The following is a 25,273-nucleotide window of genomic DNA, read 5'->3' on the forward strand; positions in this document are numbered from 1 at the left end:
TGTAATTTTACAAATACTGTCCAGAAATGTTGCATGATTCCACTGTGCACTGTTTATCAAGTGTTGTACACAAACTGTAATGGATGCTCCAAAAGCTGTCACCGTGTGCTACAAGATCTCCAGAGGAATACTGACTGCCAAAGCTACTCACTCTGTCTTAAGCAAAAATGAGCTATATATATATATATATATATATATTTAATAAGAAAACTGGAAAATGCTCAACAGTATTTGTCAATTTTTTAAAAATGGTTTTGTCAAAATAGATGAAAATATGGTAATTAATATCACAAATTATAACAGTACTGCAAAACACATTCTGAAATAGGACAAAATAATTCAAATACATACTTGAGAAAGAAGGTAGAGAGAAACTTGGAGGCTTATTTTAGGACGCTCCCCACCCTAAGGAAAAGAAGTTATAGAAAACAACTTATTTCCATAAAGTTAAAGCACTGATACTGATTAAGATTTAAACAAAATTTTCAATGCTATGTTGTTTCATACTCTACCACAAAATATCCATTAGCGATTGTGCTATTTAAAATTTACTTTTTGGTAAACAATTTGAAATGAAGACTCTCCAGTTAAGAATACCTCACAGTCTACAAGCTTAAAAATGGCTCCTGCTTGTTATCAGTCAGAGCCCCTTTAATAACACTGCAACAGATAAACACCCCAGAATTAAGTTGGTATTCCCTTCTCAACCATTCCTTCACAAGGAGTTTTTTCCACTAACACTCATTAAAGAATTAGCTATTTGGAAATAATGAAGTATTATGTATAAATAAAAAGCAATATTGACAGACATTTTAATAGATCAACTAAATAATGATGAACAAAACATAACCTACCTCCTCCCCCTACAGTCCTTATTTGATTCAACATACGAACATAAGAATCAACAGTATGAACCCTACCAAGGCATGCATCTGATTAACAAACTGTTATTCATACTGAAAGGAAACAATTCCTTTACAACTTATAAATTTGCATTTATTCACTTACCTTATCTTGATTTACTAATGAATACACATAGAGGGGAAGAAAGAGCCTATTAAGTAGGTGGTCCGTCAGCACATCATTTAAAAATTCACAATTAATGATAAGTATATCATTAAGGTAATGCAAATGGTCAAGATGTTCTGCTACCAGGTCACTCAGCTTGCCCCTATTCCTGTGCCTGGAAAACAGAGCAGATAAAGTCTCAGGTAAGTAAAAATTTTTAAAGCTTAATTACTTTAATAATTCATGACCTATTAATTGCCCTGTGCAGACTGACAGCCTAAAACAGATGTTTTCATATCTAATGCAGTTACCAAACAGCATTCAGGTATATACTTTCTCTAAGAAGCACATATAAAGTCTTTTCTCCAGTTTCCAGAAGTAGTACTTTTAACAAACTTTGCTTCCTACTGCCAGAATCTTCTCAGTAATCAATCATAAAAAAAAAGGTTTTCTTTCAAAAAAAACCAAAACACATCTATTTTATTACACACCTACCTTTTCACTTTAAGGAAGTATGAAACAATCACGCACTGTGAGTGGGGAGTAAAGCAAGCAACCTTAGTTTATCTCTGGTTATTTAACCTGAAGCAATAAAACATTTCCACAGTTGATAGTGGTGCACGATGTGGGAATTTCACTGCTTACAGTTCCCATATTAAATAAAGTTCATCTTTCCAACTAATTTTTTTTCTCCCAGATAATCTTTTTCTGAGAGCTGTTCTGCTGGGATAGCACTCAGAAGAGAAACACAAAAGAGTTACTAAAACTAAGAAGCACAAAATACCATCCCTGTCTTCTGAATTCCTATTAAGTTCAGCAAAATTCAAACAAAGATGAAGAAAAAGCAGGTTGTCAAATGATGATGTGAGGTGAGCATCAGTGCCTGGGAAAAGCATTTCCATTCAATAAATGACATTTTAAAAAGCTTACTCTTCATCAGTCTGCACACAGTTATCCAGTTCAATCACATGGCTTCCAATAAACCAGACAAGGTTGGAGAAATAAGGGACCGCAGTTTTATCTCTAATGTAATGCAGCATAGGTTGGTTGTCCACTGCAGAGAAATTGTAAGAAAGAAAAATCAGCTTCTACTCCTTTTTTAAAGATTTTTTTAAAATGAATACAACAAAGAATCTTCCGAATTTTGATTACATGCCAGCTTTTCACATGAGTATATACCTGAGATGATCTTATGCATGAAATGGACATCTACAAAAGCATCACGTCAATTCTTAATTGGCTTGAAAGAGCCTCATATTGATATATTTACATGTCTAAAGGCAAATAAATCTAGTGGAATTCAGAAAGTTTTTAGCACATTCCTTAAAAAAAAAAAAAAAAGAAGAGAAAATAATGCGGAAGAATAAAGCAGTAATGCTGAAAAGTCAAGCCAGTTAGACTTACATGACACTGCATTAAGGAACACAGGAATCATCAGTGAAGGAAGGGCAAAAGAAACAGACAACAGTTAACAGGATTAGGAACCGGGATAGTGACATCCTCCAAAAGGATTTAAGAAGCTAAAGCACAAAGCATCTAAACTAAAAGATACAGCGTAGGAGTTAGATCAGAACATATGCAAATGGAGAGTCAGAAAGTTATGAACCCTGAATATCTGAGTTGCTTTACTACTGTAACCTCCACGTTGCTACAACATTCAATCAAAATTCTAGAGAAGTATATTTTTTTACCATAAAAGCATTTAGTCATGTAAATGCACACTAATAGGATACGAAACCTGCACTCTGCTCTGTGAACACACATTTGGGTTTACAGCTGATAAGTAGGAAACAAGTACCAGGTACCTCTTCCTAAATGTCCAACAGAAAAAATGTCTCTAGCAGTCAATGCTACAAAGAACCCTCCTGCTATAGATGCTATTTGCAAAGTAAATTGTTCATAATTCACCTATTCTCACAATGCAGTCGTTTTCCTTACGCCCAACTGGAACGCCCAGTACAGTAATTGGCTACTGCAGCATCCTGACTTTCATTAGGCACCTCTAGAAACGGTCTAGGTCTGTTTCTTCACACTGGAGTGGCTGCTTTACCTAGGAATCCTACAGTCACGTTCTAAAGCACTTTGAATGGAAGTGATACCACCAGTAAGGTCACTGCTTCACGTACTATAAAACTCAAATTCATAAGTAAATTTAAAAAAACACCAACATACTTTATATTCTCAATTTTCTTTTGTTTTTAAATTCAGTCATACCACAATCCCTAGTGGAAGATAAACTGAAGCTCCTCCTGAAAGCTTGGTACTCTTACACAATGTTTTTTCAATCAGTTTCACACGTGAGATAGTATTATTTACAAGTACACACTAAAGGTGTAGGGTTCTGTTTCATAAAAATCAAAATGTGTATCTGAGGCACATCAACGTGGTGAAGTTTCAAATCCCACAAAACAAACAAAACCCCTTAGACAACTTAAATTACAATGAATGAAGTTTTTTTGTACACATGCCTTTTCTTTAGATATGGAAAGCATACCTTTGTAGACATTTAAAGTTATAGTCCTAACAGCAATCCTGACCATGCTTTCTGGGTGGTTAAAAAATTTAATGGCTTCTGTGTACAAAGCGAAGTCATTCGTGTGCTGCAACAAGAGAAAATAAAGCATAATGAATTAACCAAAACACAGACGATATATTTGTTGGAATTTGTTGGAAAACGCTTCCTGTGCATTACTCAAATACTTTTACTTTCAACTTCAGTAACTGAAATTATTTCATAATGCACAGGCTCTGTAGCTCTGAATTAAAATAAACTGCTTTGAGCATCAAGAGGTTTCTGTTAGTTCTGCACACTTTCAGAGCTTTAATGCCCTCTTCTGGCAAAACCCAGCATGAAGCAAGGATAAGCTCATTTCATCTTCAGCCTTTGATTAATCAGCTTTTTTCAGACTTTGACTAAGCCTCTTAAAATCAAGTGGAGGAACAGAAAACAAGGCACAAACAAGCTGAATTCTCAACAAAGCTGACTTCAGAACTGCTCAAGCAGTCCAGTGTAACACTATCTTACAGATCTTAGGAACCTGTTTCACTACATTTCTGCAGAGATACTCATAACTTCATTCTCAATTACTGAGACTAAAACAAATTCAGGACAAATAATGCAATAGACAAGCTTAGGCTTCTGACACAAGATGTTCAAGAAAACAAATGTTTTCCTCTCCAAGAAAATGCTAAAATAAAGAGATGTCAAAGTCACTTGCTACATTTAATGAGAAGATGATTTTATTATGATCAGAGATGATTCTAAGTAAGTTGGACAAGCTTAGACAGAAGACTAAACAGAAAATGTGCCTAACTACCTTCAGGTTTTTTCAGTTTTGTTTTCTTTTTAATTAAAGTCATCTCATCGTTATATAACAACCGCATTTATTACTTACCTCATTGTAAAAGAAATGCACAGTATGATTGTTGAGTTTCAGGGAAAGAGTTTTCAAAAATGATATATAATATGCCATAATCTCCTCATCAGAAAAGTCAAATTTATGGACAATAATAGAATTCACATAATTATTGGACAGCAAGTAGTCTGAAAAATAAAGAGACATTACAGGAATGAATCTAAAGAAATCAGTATGTAACTAGCAGCACTTAACACACCAGCTACCAACAAGCTATCCAGTGCTTCAAGATAAAAACTAAACAACCCTAGTGATGGCTGCATGCAGGAACAGTGGTTTACTGCTCCCCTGCAGATGTCTTCACTCCCAAGAACACCAGTTAACTGAGACCATTCCTCCTCAGTTTAGTACTGAGTAACACTCGTAACAACACACATACAGAATTCTTCCCCCACAAAATTATATCCTTTCAAAGGCCTTCACATGACTTCCTCTTCTCGTTAGTCATGGAATACTTTTAACCAATAATTAATTCTCTCTCCTCTCTGTTTCTGAAAACACCAAAGTAAACACAGTGGGCTGAATGCCATTCCCAGTATTGGGAGAACAGTTCCAGTACAAATTAGATGACAGTTCTGCTGCAGAATCTGCAGCATCAAGGGAAACATTTTAGACCATGACTAATCTGCTGACCTAAAGAACACCTTTAAACATATAAAATGTTTCAGCAGTACCAAACAACTACTGTATTAACAAAAATTTACATTAAGAGGCAAGTTAGAGTTAAACTGCAACATTTTCAATAGTGTTTAACTAAAAAGAATATTAGGAATTCACAGAGACTGTTCTGAAGGGGCACTAGGACTAAATTTTATTAAATTAAAGCATATTAAATCAGATTTTGATCATTTAATCCTGAACAGCTCCTAAACGTGCCCTTACACAGTGATGTTTCATGACTGATGTTCTCAAAAAGGATGTTCAGAGTCTGCAGCAGCTGCACACACACGTAACGGCCGGACTTCTGGCGCAAGATGTTCAAGAAAAAAACAAACATATTCTTCTCCAAGAAGAAGCTAAAATAAAGAGGTACAATAAGGTCACTTGCTGTATTGACAAGAACATGATTTTCCTAACATCAGAGATAATTCTAAACAAACTGGACAAACAGCATGTACTATATTTATGTAAGAATACGGTGCAAAGCTTTATCTTCAAAACCCTTAAAACCTTGGACACTTAAACAGTCAACGATGGTCTCTTTCCTAGCAGGACATCATAAATACGTATCTATGTTTTTTCTTTTTCTGTTGTTTAGTTTCTTCTTAGGCTTTTATTTGCATTAAAAGCTGCTTATCTCTAAGATTCCCTCCAGAAGAGAACATGGGAAGAAATTTCATGAAGCTGCCATACAGATAAGAAGAATCAGTACCCCTTCCCAAGTTATTTTTACTATCACACTATTTTACAAGGATTAAAATAACATGTTATATATTATAGCTAGAACAAGGTATCTCTTAGGAGCATCATAGAAACTAGGATGAACAAATGAACATCATTTCATTTTAAAAGAGGCAGTGAGTAAATCTGAGCACTAATAGGTTTGACTTTTGTACCTATGTCAAAAGACGAGAGTAAGAAACAGCATGTAAAAGGAGCTCTGAACTTGGAACTCTCATTAACAGAAGCAAATTCTGTTTCATAACACAAGGATGTGATCCTGCTTAGCTCTCGACTACAGGACAGGCTATTTTCACGATCATCAGCAGGAAATTGCCTTGGAAAAGTTTATCTTTGAAAACTAGGAATCTTCATAGTTCATCATGCTCCACAGCCAGAGCTAAGGCTGCCTGCAAATACTTACTCAAACACTGAGCTGTCATTCTGGTCCCCCCATATAAGGATCTCTGTTATAGAACGAATAGTCTCCACCAGGAGATTGCGGTTGTGGTCTGTCACTGTTGTGTTTTTAGTCAAGACATGATACATGTACCTAGAAGAAGAACAGAACAATTAACACACTGCCCTGCCACTTCTACAGGCACCACAGCTGTCTTTCGTCACTAAGACAATGTAGGTACAAACGTACAAGCAATATTTCTCATCACCGTTTTACAACACCTACATTTCCTTTTAATCATGAAGCAAAGTGAAAATAACTGTTAAAACAGAACAAAACAAACAGCACTAACCCCTAATCAGCCAAGTGAGGTAGGAATGTTCCTGCATATGCTAACAAAGGAAGGAGAACTATGCAGTATTTGTCCCTCAGTGCTTCCCATTTCAACTCAGGGAATTTCCCAGGAAGCACCTTAAAGTCCAACGAGCACAGAGGAAGGGGAAACTAAAGCACAAGAAATACTCCCTTCCTCCCTCTGTTGTATTTTAAATGCATTTATACAATAATAATACTGAAAAAAGAAGGATATAAGAGTTTGACATACACAGGTCACATAAGAAATATGTGAATAAGTGTAAATAATACACACTACAGTAACTCACACATATAGAAAGTTATAATGGCTTGTCTATTTATTACTTTAAAAAATACAATAACACATAAGAGTTTAAGAAGTCAAGTGCTCAGAAATGGGAAAAACACCAATAGATTTAACCATATTTCCTTCTTCATGCTGACGGCAGTTACGTGGTTATTTGTTGTTCATGCAGAGGAAACAAAGTATAGCATGGACAATGCTTCAGGAAATGAATGGGCTGTGAAGGAAGCCTCCAGGCAAAGGGCTGCAGGCAGAGCATGAGGCCGAGCCAGGAGAAATGCTCAGCACGAAGCTCTAATGACGAAAAAATCTTTGGGTTATCAGGGAACAATTAAAATACCAAGCACTGAAGCAACAAGGGGAAACACACTGGAGGTAGCAACAGGCAAGAGATAGGAAACGATGTTCTTTGCACTTAGGAACAAAGACATCATGCTTGAGTTCTGCCACCTTCCACTGAAGCTGGAAAGCCCAGGGTGTGTTCTATCAAACTTTTCAGAAGCTCGGCCCTAAGGAGCAGATTCTGGCCCAGTTTCAGAGCTCAGGGCGAGGGAAGCAAAGGCCTTTTCAGATCACTCTCACAAGCCACTACCAGCACTCCTGCCTGCAGCTGCTAAGGCTGCCTGCTCTTACATCCCCGACAGCCCAGCCATTGCTCACCAAAGGGAACAGAAGTGCCAAGCACTCAAAACAACCCACCAGAAGCACTGACGGCGCACAGCACCATCTCACAGCCTCTCCCAATCTTGTTTCACCACTAGAAAAGCAGATTAAGCTGTAACTACTGCCACTTAGCAAAGAAACAGACATGCAAACAACCTCAGTGTGCCTTCAGCCAATCTGCTCAAGCAAGTCTCATACTGTATTCAAACTAACAGAAACAGAAGTTCCAGATCCAACACCTGCTGATAAGAAGGAATAACCCTCTCATTAACAGGCGTCTTGTCTACAACTTAGGTAGAACTATATATATAGTTCTATATATAGGTAGAACGTCATATATATATATGTGTGTGTATGTATATGTATATATATGTAAGTACTCCCTAAGGGACACGGTCCCTCTGCTCTCCTAACTTACCATCATGTACCTCCTATACACTGAGCCTATTTTTAACAGCAAGCTCAGTGAGTTCTGCACAGCTCAGTGACGAGGAATGCGAGGTGGAGTTGAAAAGGCAGGAACACGGACAGCTCACAGGCAGGTGAGCTCGTTAGGGCTGACTGCCACATCCCTGACACACTCAACAACCCCAACCCCAATCTGGTGCTTTAGCAGGGACAGCACTCCAGCTGTCATGTAAGAAGTCAAACCACCAGCAGGATATCACTTGCTCTACCTTCTGTGGCTACAAGGAAACACGAGACCACATTTTTCTTGCCTCAAACATTCCTCTCATCAGCCTTTTCCTTCCAACCGTGTACTCAGTTTCTTTGAATTTTAACATGCATCAGTACCTGTACTGAACCCAGACAGACCCTAAAGCTCCCCAAGCACTGACTAGTACCAAAGGACCAGCCCTTGTAATGAGAACACTGCTCACATACATGAACACTGCTGTTTGTATGTGAGTGAGGCTCTTCCCTGCAGTGCCACTCAGCCGGACCCTCCCGGATCCCTCCCTGCAGTGCTGCTGCCTCACTCACTGCTCACTGCTTTGTTCTATAGCCTTGATTTCCCTGTCACACACTGCTGTGCGGCCTGACTGCTTTAAAACACTGCTCTAGGTTGGGTAAGGACCAGAAGCCATAAACTGCTGCGATGATGGCAACTGCGAGACAGCACAGCACACCACAACACCACAACACCACACAGCACAGCACAGCACAGCACAGCACAGCACAACACAACACAACACAACACAACACAACACAACACAACACAACACAACACACCACAGCTCGGCTCCGCCCCGCCCCGCTCCCTCCCGCCGCCCCCATCCCCTCTCCCGGCCGCCCCTCGCTCCGTCGGCCCTCGCTCACTTGAGGTGGTCCAAGGAGTGAATGCTGCGGGTTCCCTTCCCGTGCCCGCCGCCCACCCAGCTCCGGGAGCGGCCGAACATGCTGGCTGTGCTGGGCGGGCTCTACGGCCTCATGGCTCCAAGGGGACGAGCGGCAACAGGCCGCAATCGGTGCACAGCGGGCTGACGGACACCGGCGCGCACACACACAGCTCTGCGCATGCGCGGCCGGGGAACGCCGGGAAGGTGTGCTCGGAGCGGACTGCAGCTCCCAGCGGGCAGCGCGGCAACGCAACGCAACGCAACGCAACGCAACGCAACGCAACGCAACGCAACGCAACGCAACGCAACGCAACGCAACGCAACGCAACGCAACGCAACNAACGCAACGCAACGCAACGCAACGCAACGCAACGCAACGCAACGCAACGCAACGCAACGCAACGCAACGCAACGCAACGCAACGCAACGCAACGCTGTGCCGGCTGCTTTGCGGGCACAGAGCGACGGGGGGTGAAGGGATGGAGCGGGATCAAACTGTGTGAATAAAAAGGGAAAAGAAATAAAAAGTTTACAGTCGCCCCTTCGCTTCTGTGTGAGGTGAGGGAATGATGCGCAGAGCCCCGCAGCGCTGCGGGACAGCAGCACGGGACAGTAATACAGGACAACAATGCAGGACAATACAGGACAGCAGCACAGGACAACACAGTATAACAGTACAGGACAGCAGCACAATACAGCCCCGCAGTGCCGACCCCGCACACCGCAGCAGACGCACTGACGGAGGTCAAACGTCGCTCAGTGCGTTGGGGCGGAGCGCAGCGCAGTGTGCGGGGCAGGTGCTCGGCCCCGATGCGGGAGGCGGCGCTGCGGGGCATTGCGGAGCCTTGTGCCGGGCTGGGGCTGGGGCTGGGGCTGCCGCAGCCTCTCGGTCCGCCCGCAGCCCGGCGGTGCCGCCTCCCCCCGCAGCTCCGCTCCGGCTCCGTCCCGTCCCCGCTCCCCGGTGTCCGCTGCCCGCCGGTCCGGCTGCATGCACACCGCGGTGTCGGCGCGGCTGGATTCGCTGGAGTCCTGGGCCTTCCACGCGCTGCTGGTGCTGCCCTATATGTTCTACGTGGGCTTGTTCTTCGTCAACGTGCTGATCCTGTACTACGCTTTCCTGATGGAGTACATCGTCCTTAACGTGGGCATCGTCTTCCTGCCCGAGGACATGGACCAGGCGCTGGTGGACCTGGGGGTGCTGTCCGACCCCGGTTCCGCTCCGTACGATACGGACAGCGAGCTGGACGTCTTTGACTCCTACTTGGAGTGACGCCGTCCCGGCGCGGCCGCGGGATGCCCGCACTGCCCGGCCCCTGCGGAGCCCCCGGAACGCGCCGGGCCGCGGAGGGGCCGCAGAAGTAAGTGAGAAACGGATGATCCAGGGGACCCGCAGCATTAAGAACGGCGGGGAGGGACCGGCGGGACGCGGGGAGGGCCGGGCGGTGAGCGGCTGCGCTGCCCGGGGCTCGAAGGTGCGTTGAGCCTTAACCCGGGATCGTCGCAGCGATCGGAGCACGAGGGTTTTGTTTGATCAGCCGGTTTGTTAGAGCTGTAGCTGTCGGTGACGCTACCAATGTAAAGATGCAGCGTTTTGTAACGCTGAACTGCAGTTCAGCACTATTTCCAGCGAGGACGTTCTGTGCCAAATGTATGTTAACAAGAACGTTCACAGTTTGAGCGTTCCCAGATCTGCCAGCAGAATGTTTAAGCAAAATATCGCCTGTGAGTCTGAAAATGAGGTTAGGATGCCTTTCAAGTTCTGCATGAAAACGTGTAGGCAGGGGGTTCTGCTGTAAGGTCACAGACATGACCTTGGTAACACGTCACACAAGTGCTGCCTGCCACGCTGCTATTTTGGTGTCTTCCACATGATAAAAAACACACCACAAAAGCAAAACTACATCTCTACAGTGCAGTCCTTCATACAGGTTGGAACTCTAAATATTCTCAGTAAGGTTCCATATAAAATGATAGCGTCAGGTTTTGGTCAATAGCCTAGAAAATATGAAATGGGAATTGGTGGTGTTGGATGAATATGGATAGCACCAATACAGCTGAGCAAGGCTTGGACAGCGGCACGTGGGAGCACAGGAGGGTGTGTGTGGCACTGGAGATACACGTATCTCTTGCTACTGGAGAATTCTGTCCGGTATCTTCTGTCTTCCAGGGAAGAAATTCATCATAATTAGTAGAAATTTAAAGTCTTTGGTGCAGAAAGTCCCAACCCTTTGCTCCTCAGAAACACCTTTCCCCAAACTCCAGATTTTACCACTCCAACGTCACCTGGTACAAGGATTCAGAAAAGGAACATGTTTTAACACTTGTGATGGTGGAGGATGTTTCTGCTGACCAGGATTTGTTACAGTGAGTTCATCTGGTTTTCTGGGAGACCCAAGAACAGCTGCCACATCAGCTCACACAGGGGATTCTTGCTACTACACGAGCACATCATCTAATAGAGCACAGGATGTGAGCACCGTTCTGTTCAGTGTCAGTAAATGGGCTTCTTAACATTTTCCTTTATATTAGTAGGTTAAGAAGCTCTGCAAAGTGCTTGGTACTCTCACTGTAAGACAACATCACCTCCACATGTTGAAATGGCAGTGACGTTTCCGTGCTCAGAGGTAAGCGCCGGCCCGCTCAGCGCAGCGCTCAGCCCTGTTGTTTGGCAGCTGTCACCTTACATTGTTGTTTCCACTGAGAACCAAATCACAAATCTCCAGTTACCAGGAAGCAAAGCATACGCCATTACTGTGCTTCGTCTATTTATATATTTAATTATATGTTCAGCAGCCGGGCTGTAAATTGCCTGGTTATTCAGCTACCAGACCAAGGCTCAGCACGTCACCATCAGAAGGAATTTGTGCTCAGATCCTGCTTACGCAGTTCTTCACAGTGCTGTATTTGTCACCACCAGCTCCCTGTGTGAAGCCATGGGCACAGGAATGCTCACTTTGAGCTGCCATGCGGAGGATTCAGCACACGATGCAGGAAGAGCAGTTCCAGCTTTATGGTGTGATAGGAGAATGGCTCTTTGCACAAAGAATAAGAGGAATGCTCTTCATGTGACTCACCAGCGATTACTGAGAACAAGTGCAAAGCAGTGGTTAGCCTAAGTTAAAGCCTTGCAGGTGCTCTTCTTGCATTTGAAATGTGTTGCTGCCACGCAGGAGATGAGTGGCATGTGTGAACAGGGATACAAAGGGAGGAAATCCCAAGAGGCCATTCTGCACAATGTGGAAAGGCTTATTTCAGTGTAAAATAGCAGGTGGATCAGAAGAGCTGTATTCTCACTTGCACTGAAAACTTCAGCTGAATACACTCAATAGAAGCAGAGTTATGTTCAGGTTTCTAACCATAACTGGTAGCAGAGGTTGAAGATAGACAACCAGGAGCTCAAAGGAGCCTCGTGTCCTACTCAAATGGAGAAATCCATCTGTGTGAGCTGAGCAGGATCGAGCTGACACATGGCACCTGTCCTTTTCCCTTGGGTATGCCAGATTCTTCATTATATTTGAAGCCCCCCGAAATAAGGTGATGTGATTGTTGTCTTTGCGCTGCCTTAAAATCAGATGTGACTCATCACAAAGTACTCTAATCAGAGGGATAATGAGCAGTTGATAATGAAAACCAAATTGGACGTACTTGATTTACATAATCTTACTGTACAAGTATTACCTATGGCTTTTTATTTTCAAAATGAATTAGAGTGCATGTCTTTGGTGAGCAGAACCCAGCACCCAAAAGCTCGTGACTCAGCACTTCTGCTCTTTGCCAGCATGTAAATCCAGAATCAGTCAAAGAAATAGCTGCACTCATCAGCTTATCAAAGTGGTGCCAATTAGAGCTGAGCGCTCAGTGTCTGCAGGAGGCAAAGTGCTCCAGTGGGGAGGGAAATAAGCACGCTGGGCTCCTGCCTGGGTCTGCTACTGCTGGCTTCTGTGAGCTTAACTCAGCTGTGCTCCTCTTCCATCTCAGAAACTGAGATGTCTTATAAAGGAGTGGATCAGAAGAATGTTACTACCAGCCAGAATGAACGTAAACGCATTAGAATTCTCCCTGATTTGGAATCATACAAATATTGAACAGAGTCTGTTACTTTTTTTTAACCCTCTCGTTTTTCTGTAGGAATCTCCATGCCAAAGAAAGAGGTGAATCACTGACTCCATGGGATGGATAATTTGTCTGTTTTGTTATCAGTTATAGTAATGACAGTATTAAGAGCAACAGCTGGAATTTTTAGAGGTGTGAACTCTCAGGTGTTACTAACATTATTAGAAGTTGAATGCTCGAACTCACCTGGCAGCTCTGCTGTAAAGACACTGTTGTATTCCAGTGGTTCCTTGCAGGACTTCTGTCCTAGATGGAAAGAAGACAGAATTGTGGCTTAATGATGGACCATCCATTCAGTGTCGCTAACCACAGCCTGGCAGGTTGAATTCAGTTTGTTTCTTCTTATTTGTTTTCTCCCGAGAATGGGCAAAACAACACTTTGTTTCATATGACAATCCTAAAATGAAAGAATAATTTTTTTAGAGAAATTTAGGATGTATATTTGATTCATCCAACTCTTTGTCTTTCTTATAATCATTATAATGATGCTAATTTATACGGAGTATGACCGTAATAAAAAAGCAGAGGCTAATGGAGCCCATATATGACAGAGGTAGAATCGATAATAATGATGTGCACCAGATGATGTATTGCTGTGTAAAGCTCTAGTTCAGGTGACTGATCTGAGGCTTCTCTTTGAAGGGCCCAGAAAAAGGAACTGAGGCTTGCTCAGATAGCATAGCACAAATAGGGCACAGTATCTGAACACTTTTAGAAAGCTGGGAAACAAGGCAGACAATGCCTGGATGCAGAGCAGGGTCACTGTGTTTCCTTTGGTCCAGCCCATCATGAACAATGACTTCACCCACGCGGTTAAGGATTAGGTTCACATAAAATAGAAACACAAGAGTGAATATCCTGGTCAATTATATCATTCACACAGCTTTTAACATCTGCCACCACAAATTACTGTCCTGGTCTAGCAGGCCTGCAGCCACATTTGGAACATTAGTTGGCCAGCTTTGTGCTTTGCTTTGGAAGTCTGGCACATTTTGCTGTGCTGTTTTTAAGTCAGCTGAGGATTCAGATCTTCTCAGTGCCCTTCATGATGATGTCCGAAGTTTTCTTGTCTTTTTTGTGTGCCATGGCTGAGATATTGAGCTCAGGGAGTCGGTGGTGGTGATGCCCAGCTGTAGTTGTCAGCTCCAACGTCAGAGTCATGTAGGCAGGTGTAGATTGTTTCTCTTCAGTTGGATTATACTACATCATCTAATGTCACCTGCCCTTTTTTGCCCACTCAATGTTATGAAGTCCTCCTGGAATTCTTTGCTGTCAGTGCAGCACCTGAGTACCTCAAAGATTTATTGATTGATTTACTTTTGAAAGAAACAGATGGCATAGTGCTGTATCTAACATATACAGTGACTTCTCTGTTCAGTGTGGGTCTGGAGGGTTACTATGTATTTGTTATGTGTTCTTTTTTAAACAGATGCATTAAACACCTGAAATGGATTATGACCAGGTGAATGGATCAAGTTATGGAGGAAAACAATGCTCTGAAATGTAGAGGTGAAAAGAAGGTCAAGGGGACAACGAGGAGTTGTTATCAGACCTTGTCAGCTGTGACCTTTTCCTCATGACCGTTGCCTCTTGAGTGTGCACTACCTGCTGTGATTCATGTACAGTACTGGGCTTCCATAGGTAATTCGGGGATGGACTCTGCGAACAAATAATATAAGCTATGTTCTCTTACAAAGAAAATCAAGATATTACTCAGATTTGATAAATTTTTCAATAAATACCATTTCACCTGACTGGACACACTGTACATGCTGCTTAAGCAAGTTTTGCATTCACACATTGAAAACTCTACCAGCCAATAGTTCCACATCTGCGCTTTCTCAGGGGAACATATCCAGGAGTGCCGCAAGGTTCTGTTCAGGGCAGTATTATGACAAGAAGTGCACTAGTAAGAAACTTTATTTAAATTGCAAGCTTTGAAACAGATCAGAGACTGAATTTTGTTAGGTGGATTCATTACCTAACACAAGATAATTTGCAGATTAAGTTCATGTTCCTATGTACAGATCTGAAAGCAATACAATAAAGACTGACCTTTTCCATGAAAGAGTAAGGAGTCATTTGTTGGAGTGGTTCTTCTTCCATTTGAACAGAAAATAAGGTGAATGCTGCTGAAAGCAGCTCCTGATTATTGAGATGGGCAGCACATAGAAAGTCCTTCTGCATGAAAAATTTCTTCAAAAAATAGACCAGAACTGAAATATCGGGAACCTCATCATGTACAGGGGAACAAAAAAGGTATCGTGCCAGTTTTGTCTTACTACATATCCTTCAAAGTTGAGTTTTCATAACAGTGAAGGCACAAAGCCGAGTTGATGTATCAAGAATGTTTCTGAATTTTCACATAGGCACCTGTGTAAAGAGCTGACAAGTTTGAAGACTTGTTAAGTTTGTGTTTGTGTGCCCATTTAGGTCTAACACAAGGAACGCTGAATTTTGCTACCAAAGGCAGCATGCCTGCTGGCTGTATAGTTAGGACTTTTATACTGTTCAGAAATAGCTTTCACCAATTATTCAGGGTCACATGTATGCCATTTTAAGGACATGGTTTGGTTTTTCATAGGATCTACAGCGTCTGCTGCTTGGTAATTGTTCTCCATTGTGGGTTTATGCTACGTGACTCGCAGATCAAGGAATACTATTTCCACCAAGTAATTCACTGTGGAGATTCTGAACTGAAGATCAAGATTTCCCATTTCTCAGAACAGCTCAACTTCAGATATTTTAATAATGGGGAAAGTGCTCAGATTAAAAGTAGATCTGATCATCATAATAAAACAAGCTTTAGAATTTTAGCAAGGTTTCAGATCTAACAAAAAGAGTTTGGGCGCAAAGAGACAAGATAAGCGCTCTTCTCATCCTAAAAGGATATTTTGGAATGCAGATTTGAACAGTATCTTTTTTAGGGTAGCCAGTGAATTCAGTGCTCTGCACACAAGGCTCTCAACTGATGAGCCTTTCCCACGAGCTCTGTTACACAAGAGCATCCAGACTTTGATTAATTTAAAAACTTGTAACTGCAGAAAGCCCCAGATGGGCTGGAACTCGATGATCCCTGGGGATCCAACCCAAGACATTCCATGATTCTGTCAATTTTTTCCTGTTATTAGCAGGCAGCTTCAGACAGCACTTTTATACCTTCTACCTGTGGCTGCACAGCCTACCAGTTGGCTTCACAAGATCCATGGCCTGTTCAAAAAGCATTATTTCTCCATTTCCAGACCACTGAACTGGTAAGTGCTAGCAGGACCGTGCTGTCTGCCTCACACGCTGCTTGCCATTACCATGGAATAGGAGAACCCTCAGCTTGTCATCATGTTCAGAGGTGGTTTCCCAGCGTTCCAAAGAGAAAAATGGAAATGATTTTCAATGAGTACTGCAAGCTACTGCAAAAAGGAATACTCACTTTTATTAATACTTTCAAAAAGATGTATAAAGACCAAAACACTGCATCACAATTTACAATCTACATTATAAGCATACATCTCCCACTAAGAGAACAGTAGAATACCCAACACCGTTTTAACAGTGCAGAGTGCTGTAACATTCAGCTGCCTCCATAGTAGTTAGCATATTCTTAGATTCAGTCACAGTGAAGCCTGGCTGCAGAATATATCCCTAAAGGGGCATTTGTCATCCAAAGCGTGGTTCGAGGAAGCCAAGTGGAGGGTTCACTGTAGCTCTGTGTGAGTGGAGTGTTGTAGGCTGATGGGAATGTCACACTGCATTTAGCTCAAGCTACTTCCCATTCAAGCAGCTTAAAGAGAGGAATGTAAATAAGATTTTTCCACACCTCTGGCTGGAACTTGAAGACAAGCAGATAATGAAGGAAAATATAATTTTCTAGTTAGAATTGCATTCTCCATAGTGTTTTTCACCTTGCTTTCCTGTATTATTACCTCCCTGGGGCTGGAAAAGGAGACTACTGTTTTGCTATTGCTTTTAGTAGGACCAGGATCTGGCTCAAATAACACTGAGGCCAGCAAAACAGATCCAGGTTAATTCTTTGAAACACATGATTTCCTGTCATTGCCTAATTCTTCATAACTCTGCAGAAGCAGACCATGTCAACAACACAAAGTAGTGATTTCATTTGCAAGTATAAAATAGATATTTGTGCATTTAGTCTCACACTTGCAGGTGACAATTAAATCTCAATTCAGGTATACGAATGAGAAGAAAAATTGGCTTCAAAAGTCCAACATTTGTTTTCAGTTCCTCAGAATTTCATGCACAAATGCTTCAGCTGACACTTTGCAAACCAATCTCTTTTTGTAATAGCTTACATTGAGTGAAATTCTTTCACTAAAAATCAGAAAAGACCTCACATTTGTGAAGTTTCCATTTGTGACAGTAAAAACATTTAAGCATTTAAGTGACATTTTATGTCACTCTGAAGATTTTTGCGCACTGGGCTGGAGCTGTTTGTGTATAATTGGATTTCTGTCACATCATCAGAAAAATCCCTGGTAGTTTTTCAGTTTTAATTCGTCTCTTTTCTCCCTCCAATCTTTTTGAAGGAATCTGTAACAAGACAGTTATTTGATAAAAAATACCATTCTAAAGACAGCATTGGTAATGAACACGAAGAAAAGAGCCACTTCTAGATTCCCAATTTCAGACTGTTTTCCAGCTCATTTTTACACTTCTGACCCAGACACTTCCATTTAATCCAGATTTACAGGTGAAAACATCAACTTTAGTAGTCTAAAATAAAAACAAACGTAATTGTGCTTATCAATGGCACCACAAAACAAGTAGTTTTCATCTCTCATGACTTCAGATATTGCAGGTGCAGCAGCTTGTAGCACACTTCGATGAATCAGTGATAGAATTTTCTACTGCCAATTAGCTGGTGACTCTTGTTCACTTTTAATTGTGAAAATTATCCAGTTGTTCTTCTGTGAAATGTGTTACTTAACTGTTCATCAGTTCAAAGGAGACGCAACTGAGTTTTTAAAAAGCAGTTTAAATGACCTCTTAAAAATATGTGAACTCCACCATTCACCCACTTCCAGCATCACCCAGAAGGTTCTGTGTGACTTCTTCCATGTTGCCACTATCCCAAAAGTTGGCATTTAATTCCTGCTTCATAAAGCAGCAAGATAGGAAAACACAGAACAGATCCTCCCCTCTTCTTTATGTTACCTGTGAAACAGTGGAAACAGGAAATTAGATGCAAGCACGTCAGCTTAATCACCATTAACATTGCCAAGACTGCAGATATGTGCTCTGTGCTCTGAAGAAACACAACAGTGGTCAGTGGGTGCTGGATGTTTCCAGATGGGAGACAGAATCCAGGCTTCCTTATGCTGCCAATCCTCAGTGCTAATGAAGATAAAGGTTTCCTCACATGCTCAGATACTGCACTAATGTGGTAACCTGTGCCACAAAAAATGCACTGCCAACACAAGAGGATGGTTGTGGAGAAAGATGTAAGGAGTTACAGAAAACTTTGCCCTTATGAGGCTTCCCAGCAGTGTTGTGATCCTTAATGTCTTCTCTCCAAGTAGGTATGATCTTTCAGCATGACAAAGCGTTGGTATTTTGTTGTGCTGTTTGCTATTAATCATCACTACAGCTTTTCTGTTCTGCTGTATAAAGCTGGTCTGTGAAGCTGGCACAGCACCTGAATCTTCCAAAACTTGTAGCCTGATGTGAGCTATAAAAATAGCTAAATCTGCATGTGGTGATTAGCAGACTGAGAGCAAGAGTCATACAAAACTCGGGAGCAAAAGGCAACTGCAGGACTATTCAGAACAGCTGCTTAAGCAGCCTGGCAACCACTCTGCAGTGTGATGTTGGTCATTTGAAAGAAAGCTGGAGAGTCTCTGCTGTCTGACTTGACTCTGACTGCTTGGTCCTTGCAGAGATCATTTCACTGATTCATCCTGCATTATATTTTTTTCCATGGGAGCAGGAAGAAGCACATAGTGGAAAACAAGGAGTAGAAATCCTAAATGAAATCATAACTTCCTATAGCTGCCTGCTGCATCTCCATCAGGCTGGTGGTGTCAAGGCTGTAAAATCCTGGTAATCATCAGCAAGCTGTTGTTTGCTAAGGATGTAATTATTTCAAGGATCCTTGAGGCTGTGCAGGCAGAATCCATGAAGTGAAAGTGGCAGCCAGTGGAGTGGGCAAACTGCACAAAATGTACTGACAAAGACGAATGTAGGAATGAATGGTTTGCTCTCAGTACAGTACAGGCACAGGTTCATATGAAGACAAAACAGCAGTGATGTTTTTGTATTAAACAAAGAAGTGAAGTGACTTACTTCACTAAAAACATCACAAAACAATCTCTTAAGTGTATGGAACACATGAAAACAACTCAGAGCTATTTAGTTTTGCAAAACTGAAGACAGGAGATTAGCAGGCCTGCTGCCAGGCACTGAACTGAGCTGAACCAGGAGCCCCTGATGAAGTTCATTTTTACAGCCCTTGCAGTCTGATAGTGCTGGCATTAGGGAAATGGGAGATCAAGATGGACAGGTGAAAGGTGATCTGTTGTGATAGTGATTTGTGCCAGCATCTCTTTTTGTAGCCATGTACACATAGATGCTGCTAACGTGCCTGCTGCTAATGGGACCTATGAGAATCTGCCAGAAAACCAAATCTGTCTGTCTCAAGGAGCCAGGATTTACATTACCTTTATAGGATCATCTGAACCTACACACTGATCCTAGAGTCCAGCTGCTGAAGGTGTTCAAGAACTCCATATGGAATTGTAGGATTCCACATCCTATAAGAGCAAGTTCAGAAAAAAGATTTTAGAACTTAATACATTCCGCAGTTTTTTGGGTTTTGTTTCTTTCTTATATATATGTAAACATGCTGTTGTTGTTGGAGATAATGGAGTTTTGCTTTGGCTTTTCTTTTCTTCCCTCCCCCCCGTCCGCCCCCCTCCGCCCCAAATCATTCTATAGCATTATTTAAACTATGGAGCAAAGGAAAATTCATTTTCATTCCAAAGAAAGCAGTCCACTCCCCCAGACCACAGCTGACTCCGATTATAGGAGTTATTTGTGTGACTGCTTTTGTATTTTGGCATTCCTCTTAGCGCCTCAAATAAATCTGGCAAATACCAAAGATTGCATTAGCATGAGTTCTCACCCGATTTACAGACACAGCAGAGTACAGAGCATGAGACTTACACTATATTTTTTATATGGGGACATTTTTTTAGGCTGTCAGTCAGCTGTTGGGCTCCAACACCAGTTATTTTGTTATACTGAATGCTGAGGAGGAAAAAAAACACAAAGGTCTTGTTAATTTAGATCAGATCATGTAGCAGTACCAGCGACATTTCATTCAAAAGCAAAAATACTACAGGATTGTATTTGTGGATGAAGGGAAAGAAAGAAAATAGATCCGTGATTCAAAAAACAAACTAAAATCATTTACTATCAAGTATCTAAAAAACTAGGAAGTTACATGTCTTGGTGGTAACCTCAAGTGATTTCAGAGCATCTGTAGTGAACTGCTTGTTAAGATCTGACTGTCTGTACTCCAACTGTGTGCTTTCCCCCTTCACATGAGGCTGGGAGTGAAGCACAGCTGTTCTATAAGGACAGGCAGCAACAATTCAAGTCTTCAGTATTTCCCAGAACCACACCAGCCCTCTCAAGAATTTCCTGCTGTACTCCAGATTTTCAGGTAAATGCACATCAGGGATCATCTCTCAGCCTTTCCACAATTTTCTGTCTCAACAAATGTCAGCCTCTAAGCATAGCACAACTGCACTAAAAAGAGATTTTCCTCCTCAAATTCTGTCTCTTTTGCCTGTAGCTGGAATATCTGAATTTTCAGTATCCACACAAGCCAGTTCTCCTGGGCCGTTTCAATATTCCATACTCACTCTAGCACTCTTAAGGAAGCCATTGCAGGAAGGACTTTTGCAAGGTTTTCCGCTCCGAAATCACAAATGCTATTATTGTATAAGCTGCAGACAATAAAACCAATATAGTCACAACTGAGTTATGGGCAATGTAAACAGACTCTGTATTAGATCAAAGATTTCTAGATACGACTGGTACGCCCAAGGTATCCTTATCTAATTGCAGTTAATCTTTAAAACACTTCCATGTTCTATATCAAGGTCATAAATATCCTCCAGCTTACACAGCTACAGCAAAAACAGATCTAGAAGTTTTAGTGAATAAGGAGAAACTCCTGACATATTGGAGGAAATTAAAAATCTGCATGAAAATGAGGATCAAAGCTGCGGCACACTGCATCCAGATGTGATGAGCATGAGCAAACTATTCCAGAATTGCAGAGCAGTTTCCTACATTCCCGTGTCATTTCGTTCAGGCCTATGCCAGATATTTTAACCAAGTGGAATGGACCATTAGTACCCTATCTGCAAGCACACACTACCTCATTGCTGGCTTAGCAAGCTCTGCATAAGCTTGCAGTAGACCATGATCATGTGTGTATATTTGTATAGGGCACTATTGATCACCAGGTATTGTGAATTGGCTTTAAAAACCAGCATAGTTCTTGTTACATTCCTGAGATACGCTTCTTTATGTTTACACTGAGTTAAATATTCACCTTCTACCTACATTGTGCAAGAATGAAATCAAAAGCCTGTCTATTGATAATTTATTCTCTTTACAGTAATTTCTGGCAGAGTGAGGAATGTTGTATAAAACAACCCAACAGGACACAACCACTTACCTTAGTGTTGTTAATGAAGACAAGTAGGGCAGAGCTGTAGCTAGTTTCTCCGCGCCCACATCTGTTATCTTATTCTGTGACAAGCTACAGTAAATGAAATTGCTTTGTTAGCTGTGCACATTTATTCTAATTGATTACAGTGTGTAACAAACTGACTTTAGATATCTTGAAGAACAAATGCGATGCTACAGTGCAAAATGATAAAGCCCCAGGTTACTGTTAACCTGAGAGATTTGCTCAGGAACTAAGACTGAATTTCAAGAATCTTTTCTTATAAACAAGATCATCCTCTGGGTTAAATTTGTCAAGTTTCTGAAAAACGAAGAGCAGTAACTTGTGTTTTCAATAAAAAAAAAGATTTACACTGGGAAGCCTAATGGCCTCAGAAGGCTGTGAAATTGGACAGTTTCAAGAGCAGAGAGTTGAAAAGGAGGAAAAGATAACAGTAAACTGCATTTTCACACTGAAAAATTCAGTCCTCTGAAGAATCAGCAGAGGGGAGTCTTGATTGTGTGAGGTGGTGGCTGGGGCTGGCAACTTGTTTCTCTCCCACTCCCTCATTAAAGTCAGAAGCAGCAAGATGAACTCCCTTTGAATCTCAACTTCACTTCCTTTATTTCCTCCTGCCCTTCAATGTTTGTGGCCCTCAGCATATGTCTGCCTTGGCCTGGCCCTCATTCTTCCCTGCATTGCTTTAATTTTTTGAGGCAGCTCTGGCGGAAATATTTCAATAATTCATGTGTACCCTATCTTCTATTTTCTAATGCAATTTACACAAATTACATCTGTTTGGACCAAATGCAGGGAAAAAGACAAATTATAAACCTTGGGAGGAAATAAGGAATTGCAATAGGATTAAACTACTTATCTAATGAATATGCAGATTAAATATGTCCATAGATTAATTGCTCTATTGTGCCCATGGGTTAGTCTTGCCTGTGACTATTAACACACAGTCTCCTTAGGCCCTCGGTTTAATCTACTTCTGTTTAAAAGTTCCAAATTGTTAAACCCGAAACTTACTTTAATGTTTCCAGTGACGTCAGTGTTGGAAAAACTTCAGACAGACTCTTTGCTCCTTCATCTCCTATACCATTTTCACTCAGAGCATCAAGGCTGGATGACGACAAAAAGAGAGAATTAGCTTTCCTTTGAATACAAATTTTTATGGTTTATTCACCTTAGAGAACATTCTGTATGTCTTGAGAACCTGCTTCTCAGCAGTGGCCTCAATCAGCAAGAACCATCCCACAGCTTCTCTAATAAGCTGCTTTCTGCTATTCAAATTTACAGCCTAGTCAAATGGCTTGACCCATTTCCTTTGATATGCAAATGGTAGCACTTAATGCCTTACTTCCACCATATGCTGAGGATTATTAAAATGGTTACGAAATAGCTGTGTTCCAGCAATGTTGGGATAAGATTTCCTGTGTACATAGAAACACAAAACTGATAAAATGCAGCAGAAGCCACAAATCCCTACCTAAACAGCAACTCTGCCAGGTAGGGAGCATTAGAAGTTTTTCCTCATTCAGGTATCCAAGTGGAAGAGTTTTAGGTAATCAATATTTCAGGTACTGGATCCCTTTACAATCTGACAGACAACACTAGGATACATTGGGCTTGTTTCAATTTCAGACCCTGCTGCTTTCCTATAATATCATAAAAAGATACAATACAGAGAAATGGCTTATGGGCTGAACCATTGACTAAAGGCACTCTCAAAACCCATTACTCTTCCCACAGTCAGGACACCGAATACTGGCTATTGTTGCTACCATTGTTTCTGGTGTAAAACAGCTTAAAAATTCAGACATAACTTGTTGCCCCTGGTATAGAAAAGTGCAAAGACAGCACCAAGATTCATGGGCGGAATGAAAGCAGATACTAGCTGAGTACCTTTTTAATGTTTTTTACAAAACCTGTAAGGAGAAATAAAAAACACGTGCGCAAGCAACAGGGCACTGTAAGTAACCTCATCACTGGGTAATACCCAGGGAGGTGATAGTAGGGCTATTGAATGAGCCACTACTAAGTGAGCCCTAATATTGCTGAAGAGCCCTAGTTCACATTTTGTAGTTATATTCACTGAGTGTTTTTGTTGTTCAGTTTGTTCATCAAAGTAGGTAGTCCTGTTGCAAATATAGTGTTTCTTGGATAAACAAACTCCCCACTCATCATGGGCTGCTGAGGTGTAGCATTAGCAAAGTTAATCCTTAGCTTTACTCACTCTAAATGCTGCAGTGATGGAAATGATGCAAGAATTTCCACGAGTTTTAGGAATCCCTGAAGGCCACACGCAGGACCCAGACTGGAGGAAAATAAACAGACATAGACACACTGGAGTTGATTCATGGTCAGGATGGAAACAGCAGGAATTACAAATGTGTTAAGTAAGCTCTTCCCCTACAGCCCCAGATGCCAGGCAGTTCACCTTCCTCAGAAGCAACCATTCCCTACAGTCTGCAGGAGGTAGTTCTGCTCCAACAAAGTCAAAGCCAGACAGAGCAGAGCTGTTTGCACAGAGGTGGATTTTTTCTCCAATTGTTGGCAATTCAAACTAACTTAAGATGAACATTCTAGTGCAGCTTAAGGCATAAATAGAACTACAGTATTCCAGCTCTAGGCATCTGCTCATCAAATGTATCCCTCAGATGCTAATCTCATTTGGAATTCCTTTTGTATCAGAACAAGATCGGCCTAATTAAAAGGCATGGAATTTTAACCAGAATTTTAAAATTAAATGAAAGTAGGAAAGGAACTGAGAAAGAAGCATAAAATCAGAAGGGAGGCCAAGCATTATAGTTCTGAACTAGGTCAGATATGCAGAACAAGAAATAGTTGAAGACCTGGTGAGAGTTCTCCGCTGCACTGGTGTAAGTTCTTCCCAAATTCCCTAACATGGGATACTTTTAAGCAGTAGAAGGGAGAAATGTCTACATTTGTAAACTGCTTTACAGTCTGGAAAATGTAAGGGCTAATAAACCTCATTTTTCAGGACAATGTTTCCAAGTGAATCTTCCCCCTTCCAGGAAAACTGTACTACGTACTTAATTTGGGAGGCATTCTCTGACCTTTTCCTCTCACAGGTTAAACTTGGATGGGGCAGAAGATTCAGGTAGAACAGCTGAATATTTCTGGTGAAAAATTCTTTCATGGGCATTTAGATCACAGTTTTGCATTTTGCATACTGACATGGGATCTGTATCTGAATATAAAGAGCTGAATTTTGGTAAAATCAAACAAAATTGATAGAACCACGTTGATCTGAATCACTGCAGGATCCAGAAATTACTTTTTTTTTAGTTGGATGTAAATTACTAAAAGTAGTTAATATGAGCAAAATGTAAATAAATGGGTTTTACTTAATGCTTTACCTTATGGTGTATTTACTAAATACACACTGTAGACAATCCCCACAACAGCCCTAAATGTAATCAGATATCAATCATCAGAGAAGCATTTCACTTACGCAAATTCTAGTTTTTTCAGATTTTTTATGGCAGGAATTTCATAACTGCTGCAACCAGAGGCATCTTGCACACTAAATAAATCACAGAATAAGAGCATGAGAAACATTTTAGTAACCAA

The 25,273-nt window shown here is 41.4% G+C and overlaps 3 protein-coding genes across 20 annotated transcripts in view; 1 reads left to right on the forward strand and 2 right to left on the reverse strand.

The window, feature by feature from the left end:
• CLEC16A (C-type lectin domain containing 16A) overlaps positions 1 to 9,074 on the reverse strand; it is a 46,236-nt gene extending 37,162 nt beyond the window's left edge. For 5 of the 11 annotated variants that reach the window (XM_015877124.2, XM_015877126.2, XM_015877132.2 and 2 more), the window contains exons 1-9: positions 8,846 to 9,073; positions 6,229 to 6,357; positions 5,307 to 5,440; positions 4,404 to 4,552; positions 3,503 to 3,608; positions 2,413 to 2,418; positions 1,939 to 2,062; positions 1,009 to 1,183; positions 352 to 405 (exon numbers count right to left, since the gene is read on the reverse strand). In XM_015877124.2, the coding sequence (XP_015732610.1) occupies positions 352 to 405; positions 1,009 to 1,183; positions 1,939 to 2,062; positions 2,413 to 2,418; positions 3,503 to 3,608; positions 4,404 to 4,552; positions 5,307 to 5,440; positions 6,229 to 6,357; positions 8,846 to 8,925 (957 nt within the window). In that variant the 5' untranslated portion in view covers positions 8,926 to 9,073. Of the gene's footprint in view, positions 1 to 351; positions 406 to 1,008; positions 1,184 to 1,938; positions 2,063 to 2,412; positions 2,419 to 3,502; positions 3,609 to 4,403; positions 4,553 to 5,306; positions 5,441 to 6,228; positions 6,358 to 8,845 lie in introns of all 11 variants that reach the window. The other 6 variants (XM_015877123.2, XM_015877129.2, XM_032447562.1 and 3 more) reach the window with 4 other exon arrangements.
• Positions 9,075 to 9,228: 154 nt separating this feature from the next.
• On the forward strand, positions 9,229 to 15,046 carry DEXI (Dexi homolog). Of its 3 annotated transcripts, none has more exons than XM_015877111.2 (3): positions 9,229 to 10,223; positions 11,395 to 11,489; positions 14,408 to 15,046. In XM_015877111.2, exon 1 carries the CDS (start codon positions 9,854 to 9,856, stop codon positions 10,133 to 10,135), a length of 282 nt encoding a protein of 93 aa, XP_015732597.1. In that variant the 5' UTR covers positions 9,229 to 9,853; the 3' UTR covers positions 10,136 to 10,223; positions 11,395 to 11,489; positions 14,408 to 15,046. The 3 variants fall into 3 exon arrangements, with proteins under 3 accessions (XP_015732597.1, XP_015732599.1, XP_015732598.1); XM_015877113.2 differs by having other exon boundaries at positions 11,398 to 11,489; XM_015877112.2 differs by lacking the exon at positions 11,395 to 11,489.
• A 1,337-nt stretch (positions 15,047 to 16,383) lies between these two features.
• Positions 16,384 to 25,273, reverse strand: part of CIITA (class II major histocompatibility complex transactivator) — a 29,318-nt gene continuing 20,428 nt past the window's right edge. For 5 of the 6 annotated variants that reach the window (XM_015877101.2, XM_032447746.1, XM_032447748.1 and 2 more), the window contains 8 exons: positions 25,155 to 25,226; positions 23,913 to 23,993; positions 22,706 to 22,798; positions 21,683 to 21,766; positions 20,859 to 20,942; positions 20,155 to 20,238; positions 19,650 to 19,742; positions 16,384 to 18,147 (listed from right to left, as the gene is read on the reverse strand). In XM_015877101.2, the coding sequence (XP_015732587.1) occupies positions 19,670 to 19,742; positions 20,155 to 20,238; positions 20,859 to 20,942; positions 21,683 to 21,766; positions 22,706 to 22,798; positions 23,913 to 23,993; positions 25,155 to 25,226 (571 nt within the window). In that variant the 3' untranslated portion in view covers positions 16,384 to 18,147; positions 19,650 to 19,669. The remainder of the gene's footprint in view (positions 18,148 to 19,649; positions 19,743 to 20,154; positions 20,239 to 20,858; positions 20,943 to 21,682; positions 21,767 to 22,705; positions 22,799 to 23,912; positions 23,994 to 25,154; positions 25,227 to 25,273) is intronic. The other variant, XM_032447749.1, reaches the window with a different exon arrangement.

The sequence above is a fragment of the Coturnix japonica genome, chromosome 14 (assembly GCF_001577835.2).
Source record: "Coturnix japonica isolate 7356 chromosome 14, Coturnix japonica 2.1, whole genome shotgun sequence".
NCBI classification, from domain to species: domain Eukaryota; kingdom Metazoa; phylum Chordata; class Aves; order Galliformes; family Phasianidae; genus Coturnix; species Coturnix japonica.

Excerpts from the sequence above, each read along its gene's own strand:
- DEXI (XM_015877111.2), top strand. The coding sequence starts at position 9,854 with ATGCACACCGCGGTGTCGGCGCGGCTGGATTCGCTGGAGTCCTGGGCC.